This window comes from Chiloscyllium plagiosum, chromosome 30 (assembly GCF_004010195.1).
Source record: "Chiloscyllium plagiosum isolate BGI_BamShark_2017 chromosome 30, ASM401019v2, whole genome shotgun sequence".
Lineage (NCBI taxonomy): Eukaryota > Metazoa > Chordata > Chondrichthyes > Orectolobiformes > Hemiscylliidae > Chiloscyllium > Chiloscyllium plagiosum.
Genome location: NC_057739.1, coordinates 42,610,482 through 42,621,955, shown reverse-complemented (window position 1 = coordinate 42,621,955; position 11,474 = coordinate 42,610,482). Strand labels below are relative to the sequence as shown.

The 11,474-nt window shown below is 44.9% G+C and overlaps 1 protein-coding gene across 1 annotated transcript in view; it reads left to right on the top strand.

Moving 5' to 3' along the window:
- LOC122564965 (collagen alpha-1(XXVII) chain B-like) overlaps nt 1-11,474 on the top strand; it is a 19,795-nt gene that overhangs the window by 4,606 nt on the left and 3,715 nt on the right. The window contains exon 6 of the mRNA XM_043720525.1: nt 10,807-11,025. Coding sequence (XP_043576460.1) covers nt 10,807-11,025 — 219 coding nt within the window. The remainder of the gene's footprint in view (nt 1-10,806; nt 11,026-11,474) is intronic.

Below are 11,474 nucleotides of genomic sequence, written 5' to 3'. Positions count from 1 at the left end.
CTGGACTCATCCTTCCCATCGACCATCCAGACCTCTACCTGTCTTCACCTATCCCCACTTCACCACCCTCGCTCCCGCCACCCCCTTTATCTGCAGCTCCTCCCCTTGCCCTAAAGAAGGGTTACACCTGAAACGTTGACTTCTCCACCTCCTGATGCTGCCTAGCTTGCTGTGTTCTTCCAGCCTCCTGCCTGTCTGTTTACTCTGAATGCCTGGCTAAGAGAAGCTGGTGGGAGCTGGTAACAGATTAAATCTACACCTTTTCCTGGATAGAGTCAATTATCCAGATGCAGAAAGACGAAAGGACAGATATGCACAAAACAAGGAACAGAGGAGGCCACTCGGCCCTTGCAGCCTGCTTTCCCATTCAATAAGATCTGATTTTAACCTCATAATCTACATTCCTGCACATCCCCCAATAATTTTCCATCCCCCTTGGTCATCAGGAATCTATCTACACAAAAACCGAAAGGACTGCAGATGCTGTAAATCAGAAACAAAAACAGAATTTGCTGGAAAAGCTCGGCAGGTCTGACAGCATCTGTGGAGAGAAGTCAGAGTTAACGAATCAGGGTCAAGTGACCCTTTCTCAGAATCTGTCTACCTCTGCATTATAAATATTTAAAGACTCTGCATCCATGGCCTTTTGAGGAAGGAAATTCCAAACATTCACAACCCTCTGAAAGAATTTTTTTTCATCTCTGTTTTAAATGGGCAACCCCTTAATTTTAAACTCTGACCCTCTCGTTCTAGATTCTGCCACAAGGGGAAACATCATCTCCACATCCACCTGGTCAGATTTCCTCAGGATCTTATATGTTTCGATTAAGGAATCTCATAGAAACCTAGAAAAAAAATCAAGCAGGTTAGAAGCAGGAAGAATGTTCCTCATGGTGGGGGGAGGTACAATCCAAGGGTTACAGTTGGAAGCATATGAAGTAAACATTTCAGGACTGAGATGAGGAGAAATGTGTTCACCCAGAGAGTAGGGAGCCTTTGAAAATCTCTACCACAGGAAGCGGAGAGGCTAAATAGTTGTGTTTTGTCAAGAAGGGCGTACATACAGCTCTTGTGGCTGAAGAGATCAGGGGATATAAAGTGGGGGAGGGCTGGATTAGAGTACTGAGCTCAATGAGATGGAGTAGTCACGAGGGGCTGAATAGACTACTCCTCCTATGTTTCCTTATCATCTCTGAATGTTCTAAACGCCAGAGGATATGGTTCTAGATTGTCCTGCCTTTCCTCCCAAGACAATCCACTCATTCCATGATTTCGAACCTTAGTTTTGACGGAAGCTCAGTTGATGAGTTTGTGTGTCCAGGTGCAGGAGGGTCATTGCCAAAGTGCAATGCTGGAGATTGGAAGCAAAACCTGGAAAAGCAGTGCAGATGAAAGCACACACATACAGTCATAGAGATGTACAGAATGGAAACAGACCCTTCAGTCCCACATGGCAGAAGGCGACAGAATAAACAGTTCAGGTCCGTGCCCTTCCATTGGAGCGAATTGACCTGAAGCATTACCTCAGTTTCTCTCTTCACAGAGACTGCCCTGGCCTACTGAGTCATTCTGAGCAGATCCAGGCACTGCATCTTCAGGAAAAAGTATTAGACTTGGAGAGAAAGCAGTGTAGATTCACCAGAATAGTACCCAAATTCCAGGGGTTAGGATAGATTCCACAAAACTAGCATTGTCAATATTTTCTAATCAAGCTGCTCCAAAATGTTATGAAACCCCTCTGGAGCAGGTGGGACCCTAAACCCAGGGCTTCTAGTCCAGAAGTAGGGACACTACTCACTGCACCTCCACAACCCAATGCTAGCTCCATATTCCCGAGAAAGTTAAAAGGTGATTTGATTGAAATTTTCAAAATATGGGAGATGTAAATAGGGTGACAGAGAGAAATGATTTCCACTGGTTAGAGCCTCATACTAGCTGCAAGAGGCAAATATTTAGAGCCAACTCTTTCAGGAATGAAATAAAGAACTATTGCATCACACAGAGGGTGATAGAAATCTGGAACTCTCTTACCCAGATGGCCATTGATGTTGAATCTGAGACTGATAGATAGTGTTGGGCAGAGGTATTACAGGAAATAAGGTATTACAGGAAATGAGGTATTATAGGATATGTGGTATCACAGAGGTATTATAGGATATGAGATTCCATTTGAAATTAAGTCATATCAACAATGATCTCATTGAATGATTGAATGGAATGGAGGGGCAGAGTGGCCTCCCTAAGAGTGTTCCATATATTTTATTAACCGTTACTCTTTACAGCTCTAAGTCCTGGAAGAGACAGAACTTGTACAGCTTTAGGATTAGGGTTCTAAGATCTCAAACTGCAATGGTGCTGGAAATCCTTCCCTTCCACTCGTCCGGACAAAAAGCAAGAATACCAACATTTCAAAACATTGCAGAAAGGCAAAGAAAAGGGTCCTCTTTCAATCAGGAGAAAGTAAGGACTGCAGATGCTGGAGATCAGAGTCAAAAAGTGTGGCGCTGGAAAAATACAGCAGGTCAGGCAGCATCTGAGGGGCAGGAGAGTCGATGATTCGGACATAAGCCAAAACATCGACTCTTAATCAGTAAACATCCTTGAATTGTGGGGCGGTCTGGAATTGGGTATTCTTGCACTGGTCCTGATGAACATGAGAGGACAAGGCTTTACAACGTGTTCAGCAACGTTTTCAGCAAGGCCAGTGACTCATTGTTCGATACTACCAACAGAGTCCGTGGCGTTTTGTATTTTCACAGTTTCAGAATGTGAAACCATGAATGTGTTTTGGAATCTGAAGGTTGCTGTTTGAAGTGGCAGTACTGGTCAGGAACTCCAGGTGGCAGTGCTGAGACCAAAAAGCAGCACCATCAAGCAGTACTGCATTGTTGTCAAATTTCTCTAAAATACAGTACTCCCCTCAAATTGTTGGTTTTAACGATTTTAACCTAAAAACCTTAAATGCCGAACGTGGGGTGGAGGGGGTAAGGAGTAAACAATAAGTGTGGATAGAGCCCGGAGAGAGAGAAGGACATTGTTGCCTGCTCCTTTGTCTGTCCAATTCTCCACTCTCTTTGGGCTCTATCCTCACCTAATGTCTGCTCCTTAGTACCGCACCCTATCTTCTGTATGAAAAACAACCTTTTCCCAGCTACCATCAGTTCTGAGGAAGGGTCACTAGATCCGAAACGTTAACTCTGCCTTCTCTCTCCACAGATGCTGCCAGATCTGTTGAGCTATTCCAGCCATTTCTGTTTTTGCTATCTAAAGTGCAGCTAAGTGGACAAATGAAGGAGTGGATAATAATAATCTTTCCCTCCAGGCTCTATCCACACCTATCGAATACTCCTTACCCCCTCCCTCTGCCACCCTATCTTCTGCATCAAAAAAAAATTTCTTCCGAACTACCATCTGTTCTAAGGGTCACCGGACCCGAAACTTTAACTCTGATATCTCTCTGCAGCTGCTGCCAGACTTGCTGAGCTTTCTCACCAATTTCTGTTTTTGTTTCTGATTTCCAGCATCCGCAGTTCTTTCAGTTTATATTACAGACTCTCACTTGCACCCAGATGGTTGAAACTCCTATTAAAAGGTGCAGACTCAGTTATCAATCCGATCCACTGCGTCTGTGATACTCCAGCCTGAATGTAGAAGCCCCTGGTCAGTAGTCATCTTGAAGCTTTATGCACACTGGTCATCTGTACGATAGCAGCTTAAGTGGACATGCAGCCTATCAAGTCTACATTGCCATTCAATAAGATCTTGACTGATCTGATAATCCTCAACTCCACTTTTCCGCCTTTTCCCCAAAACTCTTGATTCCCTTTCTGATTAAAAACCTGCCTAGCCCAGCCTTGAACATACTTAATGACCCAGCCTAGACAGTCCTTTGTCGTAAAGAATTCCACAGATTCACTAAAACAAAACTAAAAACTGCAGATGCTGGAGATCTGAAACAAAAACAAAACTTTGTGGGGAAACTCTGCAGGTGTGGCAGTATCTGAGGGAAGAGAGCAGAGTTCTGATGAAGAGTCACAAGACTTGAAATGTTAACTCACTGGCAATTTCTGTTTTTCTCCTTCCCACTTATTTTTGTGTCATCTACAAACTTGGCTGTAGGATGTTCACTTTCCTCATACACATCATTAATATATGTTAGGGGAAAGTGAGAAGTGCAGATGCTGGAGAGTCAGAGTTGAAAAGTATGGTGCTGGAAAAGCACAGCAGGCCAGGCAGCATCCGAGGGGCAGGAGAGTCGATGTTTTGGGCATAAGCCCTTCATTAATATATATTGTCAATAACTGTGACCCCAGCACTGATCCCTGGGGCACTCCACTAATTACAGGTTGCCATCCTGAAAATGCCCCCCTTATCCAAATACTCTGCCTTCCATGAGTTAAAAATCAGAAGTAACACAACACCAGGTAATAGTCCACTTAATAAGAGCCCATAATGTTAGGGGTCGCACATTAGCATGAATAGAGGATTGGCTAACTAGTGGAAGCCATGATGTGGTGGTGCCGGGACTGGATGGGGTGGACAAGGTCAAAAGTCACACGATACCAGGTTATAGTCTAACAGGTTTATTTGAAATCACAGGCTTTTGGAGCGCTCCCCCTTCATCAGGTGACATGCAGGGGCTATCTCAGTGTCAGATGAAAGAGTGTCGCTCTGAAAGCTTGTGATTTTAAATAAACCTGTTAGACTATAACCTGGTATCGTGTGACTTTTGACCTTGTCCACCCTATCCAGTCCCGGCACCACCACATCATGGCTTCCACTAGTTAGCCAATCCTCTATTCATGCTAATGTGCGACCCCTAACATTATGGGCTCTTATTAAGTGGCCTAACATGTGATGCCTTATAAAACACTTTCCAAGTGACTAGCCCCTTGCAGAGATCAAGTTGCTATGGTTACATCCATGATCCATGCATGTTGGAGAATGCAGTTGTGGGTAGTGATGGGAGAGACTCCGATTTTCTTAATACCACATGGTCAGCCTGAGAACTCTCTGGACCTTACTGGCTGCTGTTGGCCTATGTACTGGGAGGGTGTAGAGTGATAATTGACCCGTTCACCTTGGTGCTAAAGTGGTCTTGGCTGCTGAGTGTCTGGATCAGAGGCAGAGGTATCACCAACTGTGCCACAAGCTGCTCTTGGCTTAAGTTGTGAGGTTGAGGTACACTAATTGTATTTTCATTTCTGTGAGTTTAAATTATTGAGAATGTGACCTGATTTCAAATGGCTAAGGGGCAGAGTGGAGGGAAACCATTGCCTTGGATTAGTGAGTCTGGAAAGCAAGGGGAATAATTTTCAAAGTGGAGCCAGGCTAAAATCAGCAAGCTCTTGGAAGCCAGTGGAAACCTGCATAGAGTGACCCCAGAAAGAAAGGCTGCATTTGTGTAGCACCTTTCAGCACAACCAGAGGTCTTAAAGCACTTCGCATCCAATGAAATCAGTTATACGCCCATCACCATGGCAGCAAGTTTATTCACAGCAAGCTCCCACAAACAGCAACGTGACAATGCCCGGGGAACCTGCTTTTGTGTCATTTATTGAGGGACTGATATTGTTCAAACATCAAGAAAGACACCCCTGTTCTTCTGCAAAATAGTGGTCTTGGGATCTCTCACATCCACTCTTGGCCCGTCTAACATCTCGTCTGAAAAGAGAGTGAGGGGTGATGGAGAGCGACTGGGATTTTTAAGTCTGAGGCGAGTAGATTCTGGGAAGGGGGAAGGGTATCAAAGGAGAGCCCCCTTGGTGGGAGAGTAAAGCTGGGGTATAAGTTACGGAAATTATTCAGAGGACTGAAACAGAAGCCTTTTGTTTCTGCATTCTGAACAGTAAAAGTTTGAATAACCCTTTTCATGTTGTTGAATAAACAACAACTGCATATAGTTACCCAATAAATATTGTGACGATGCTTTAACCTTGTCCCTGTTGGCAAATAGTTCTGTAGAATCTTGAAACAAATGTATTACTTTATATAGTTAGGAGTGGCATAACTACAACAATTTAAACCAGGACTCAACCTGTAACTATGTAAATTCTGACAAATAAATGCTGTAACTAACACATTAAATCCAAACTCACCCTGTGCTACTCAGTTATGCACAACGAACGTTAGAGCTGTCACATTAGCCCTGGTTTTATTGTATAGCTCTGAAGGCTTTAGGGCATATGCTATTTTTTAAATTACGTGTTCACAGGTGAGTGTCATTGCACAGAGGGCTGTTAAAAGTCAATCCCCTTGCTGTGGGCCTGGTGTCTCTTGAGTTCTAATGTCATCATAGTGAGATTTGAATACACAACCCTAGAACATTAACTGGGTTTATGGTCCAATGAAATTACCACTAGGCCACTCCTGACCCACCCTCAACCAGAGAATCACTGCAATGTCTCCCATTCCTTTTCCTGGTTGGACGGCTGGTTTGCGATGCAGAGTGATGCCAACAGCATAGGTTCAATTCCCACGTCAGCTGAGGTTACCATGAAGGTTCCTCCTCCTCAACATCTCCCTCACCTGAGGTGCAGTAACTCTTGGGTTAAACCATCACCTGTCGTGTCTCTCTAATGAGAGAGCAGCCCTAGGGTCCAGTAAGACCATGGTGACTGTATCTTTTCCTTCTGCCTCTGGTATCCTTCAAGGATTTATCCCTGGCTACCTCCTGTCTCCCATCCAAAGACATCATTATCCAAAGACACACCATCTGTTTTCATGTATACACGCTCAGCATCCAGCTCTCCCTCCCATCCATCTCTGTTGAGCCTATCATTCTTCAGAAATTGCCTTCACTACTTGTCCAACACCCAGTCCTGTATGAGGGGAAGATCAGCCATGATCATACTGAATGCCGGGGCAGACTGGCAGTGCGGAATGGCCTGCTTCTGCTCTGAGTTTCTATATTTCCCCCAACCAATATTGGGAAGATTTCATCTTCAGTCTCTGCCTCAAGCTCCGAATTCCATTCCTCTGCTTAATGCTGCCTCCAACCTAATGTTCACACTAAGCCTAAAACTTTCCATTTCCAACTCCATAACATCACCAGAGTCTGCCTGTCATCCAGCCCCCTGCCCTGACTGCGGATTCCCTTGTCTAATACCACACCACCGCCATATTCAACCAGTTTAACCCACTCCTGGCTACTTTCCCACATTCTATTCCTACCCTGACTCAGAGCAACTCCCATTCCCCCTACCCCACCCCCACCCATGCCCACTCTCAGTGTCACTGACCTACACTTGCTCCAGATTGGGTAACTCCTTGACTGTAAAGTTAGCCTTGTTTTCAGATTCCATCATCGCTTCACCCTTCATCTCCTCCAGCCCTATAACCCTCCAAACCTGATCTCCAGAGCATTCCAATTCTGCCCTCTCCTACAAACGGCCATGCCTTCTGCTGCTCTAGGTTTAGCTCTGGGATGCTAAACCTCTGTATATCACATGAGTCTGAGAGATGTACAGCACGGAAGTAGACCCTTTGGCCCAACTTGTCCATGCCGACCAGATATCACAAACTAATCTAGTCCCCTTTACCAGCACTTGGCCCATATCCCTCCAAACCCTTCCTATTCATACAACCATCCAGATGCTTTTTAAATGTTGTAATCGTACCAGGCTCCACAACTTCCTCTGGCAGTTCATTCCATACACACACCACTCTCTTTCCAAGAAATATTCTTTCCACGAGCTAGCACAACTCAGATGGGTCAAATAGCCAATTCCTAGGTTTAATTATGCTGTTTTAAAGTATGATAAATGTAACTTTAACCTTAATACTGTATGGATTTCCTCTGTAGTTACAGATCAAACACTGTGCATCAGTACTACAACCCAGTTGTAACCTTGGTTACAGCAGCAAACACTTTGCGTAACTGTGGGTCTGTGTATCCTTTAGAGACCTACCCTACTGGGTCAACAACAGTTCTGGACAGTTGAAGCAATCCTTTCAGTATTTGTTGCAATATATTGCAACCAGTTACCATCTTAGACCACAACTGAGTGTCTTGCATGGCTGTTTCCGAGGTCATTGAAAACAACCACACTGCTGTGGGTTTGGAGTCACATGTAGGTCAGATCCGGTAAAAACAAGTTGCCTTCCCGAAAGGACATTTGTGATCCTGACAAACAAATGTGACAAGACAGTAATTTACTCAGCACCAATATATATTTGTAACTTTTTTTATTCCAGATTATTTAATTAATCAAAATGTAATCTCAAAGGTAGGATTTGAGATCACTTTTCAGGTTTAAGTTTAGGCATTACTAGTCATGTAAGGTAGTGTACTGGTAATGTCACTGGGTCCAAAGTCTAGAGACCTGGTTTAATGTTTTTGGGATGTGGGTTCAAATCCCACCATTCTAGTTTGTTCCTTAAATTACTCACTATCCTGACTTGGAAATATATCACCATACCCACTGTTGCTGAATCAAAACCCAAAAACTCTGCCCCTATCAGCACTGTGGGAACTCGCACAACACCAGGTTATAGTTCAACAGGTTTATTTGAAATCAGAATGGCACGGTGGCACAGTGGTTAGCACTGCTGCCTCACAGCGCCAGAGACCCGGGTTCAATTCCCGCCTCAGGCGACTGACTGTGTGGAGTTTGCACGTTCTCCCTGTGTCTGCGTGGGTTTCCTCTGGGTGCTCCGGTTTCCTCCCACAGTCCAAAGATGTGCAGGTCAGGTGAATTGGCCATGCTAAATTGCCCGTAGTGTTAGGTAAGGAGTAAATGTAGGGATATGGGTGGGTTGCGCTTCGGCGGGGCGGTTTCAAATAAACCTGTTGGACTATAACATGTGACTTCTGTCTCTGTACGGTCCAAGCGTAGAATGCATGATGCAGAATTGTTCCTGTCACAAGAATCAGTTCTGTTTTGCTGAAAACCTTGTTAAATGGCAGACAAAGAGAATTTGAAGGGAATAGACAGGCAAAATCTTCAGAGAAAGCCCAGCATTAATATTGCAACGTGACATTCTTGGATCAGATCTGAGATATGCTGGGTAATCAGCCAAGGTCATATTAAATGATGGAGCAGGCTCGAAGGGCTGAATGGCCTACTACTATATCTCTATCTAATGGGATTTTAAAGAGACCGGGTGGAAAAGTAACTAAAGGGAACTTCTGTGTTAGGACAGGAGTCACAGGAGATTGAATGAGAAGGTGGTTGTTGGAACAGAGTGGCGGGGAATACTACCGGGTGACAAGTGGAAACTCAAGGCAGGACCCTGTGGCTCATCTTCAAGGTTATTGGCTCCTTGAGAGCCAGAGCTAACAACAATGAGATGGAACTGGATGGCTCGGATCTCAGCCGCAGAGAGACGGGCCGAATGGGCTCTGACTATGCCATAAACATTTGAAATAGGGGATGAAACCAAAGGAGGGGTAAAAGGATGGCCAGCTGTACTCCCGACAATGAAACGGGATGACCACTAAGATATTCAAAAAAGGGGAAATAAAACAGAGGGGAAGATATTTTTAATGTTTTTCTTTCAGATGTTCAGTGTTTTTGTTATTTATTCATCGGACATGGGCATCGCTGGCTGGGCCCAGTATTTATTGCCCGTTCCTAGTTGCCCCTTGAGAAGGTGCGGGTGAGCTGCCTTCTTGAATCACTGCAGTCCGTGTTCTGTGGGTTGACCCACAATGTCCTTAGGGGGGGAATTCCAGGATTTTGACCCAGTGACAGTGAAGGGAGAAAGATATATTTCCAATTCAGGACGGTGAGTGGCTTGGTGAACTGCAAGGGGTGGTGTTCCCATGTATCTGCTGCCCTTGTCCTTCTAGATGGAAGTGGGCATAGGTTTGGAAGGAGCTGTCTGAGGATCTTTGATGAATTTCTGCAGCACACCTTGTAGATAATACACACTTCTGCTACTGAGTGTCGGTGGGGGAGGGAGTGGATGTTTGGGGATGTGGTGCCAAATCAAGTGGCTGCTTTGCCTAAGATGGTGTCTAGCTTCTTGAGTGTTGTTGGAGCTGCACCCATCCAGGCAGGTGGGCAGTATTCCAGCACACTCCTGACTTGTAGATGGTGGACTGGCTTTGAGAGGAAATGTTTTAAATTCATTTACATGATGTGGGTGTCACTGGCCGAGCCAGGATTTATTGCTCAGAGGGCAGATATGAGTTAACTACATTTATGTGGGTCAGGAGTCACATGTAGGCCAGACTGAGTCAGGATGGCAGAATTCCTTCTCTGAAGGACAGTAATGAACCAGGTGGATTTTTCCAACAATCAGGAATGGTTTCATGGTGTTCATTAAAGTCTTAAATCCGGATATCCATTGAGATTGATCTGGTTGGCTCCACTGTCTACCATTGGTGAGATTTGAACCCAGGACTCCAGAACACTACCTGGGACAGTAGATTACTAGCCCAGCAATCACATCACCAGGCTGTCATCTCCTCAGGAAGGGAGGGGAGTTATTAGTTTGTGGACAAGACTTTCTGTTGCTTGGTTTCCTTATTCAGTCATGGGATTTGGCATCATTGGCTAGGCCAACATTTATTGCCAATCTCGAATTTCCCAGAGGGAAGCTAAAGTCAACCACATTGCTGTGGGGCTGGAGTTCCATGTAGACCCAGACCAGGTAAGGACAGTAGAATTCCTTCCCTAAAAGACATTAATGAACAAGATGGGTTTTACCAACAATTAACAATGGTTTCATGGTCATCATTAGACCTTTAACTCCAAATTCTTTATTGAATTCAAATTGCACCATCTACCGTGGCGGGATTTGAACTCATGCAGTTCCTACTCTAAGTGTGACGGCTTTCTCCTGACTCTTTGCTTTCAGTTGGAGTTTTCAGTCGGACGGGTCCAGATGAACTTCTTACATTTGCTCAGCTCGGAGGCAATCCAACACATCACCATCCACTGTCTCAATGTGCCAGTCTGGACAGATGGGAGCTCAAAAAAACCCTTCAAACAAGCTGTCAAGTTCAAGTCCTGGAACGGGTTGATGCTGGAAGCCGGAGGGCAGCTGGAACCCAAGGTGGTGGTAGACAACTGTCAGGTAAAGACCTCTCTGCCCTTCTGAATGGAACTAGAAGTGATTTTGTTGGGGTTTGAATGGGCATTTAAGGGAAATAAGCCTGCAGGGCTTATTCTTAAGGTGAATAGAGCAAGATTTGATAGGGACCTGAGGGACAACCTTTTCATGCAGTGGGTGGTGTATATGTGGAATGAGCTGCCAGAGGAAGTGGTAGGGGTTAGGTGTTGTTACAACATTTTAAAGACATTTGGACAGGTACATGAATAGAAAAAGAGGTAAAAACAATGACTGCAGATACTGGAAACCAGATTCTGGATTAGTGGTACTGGAAGAGCACAGCAGTTCAGGCAGCATCCGAGGAGCAGCGAAATCGATGTTTCGGGCAAAAGCCCTTCATCAGGAATAAAGGCAGTAAGCCTGAAGCGTGGAGAGATAAGCTAGAGGAGGGTGGGGGTGGGGAGAAAGTAGCA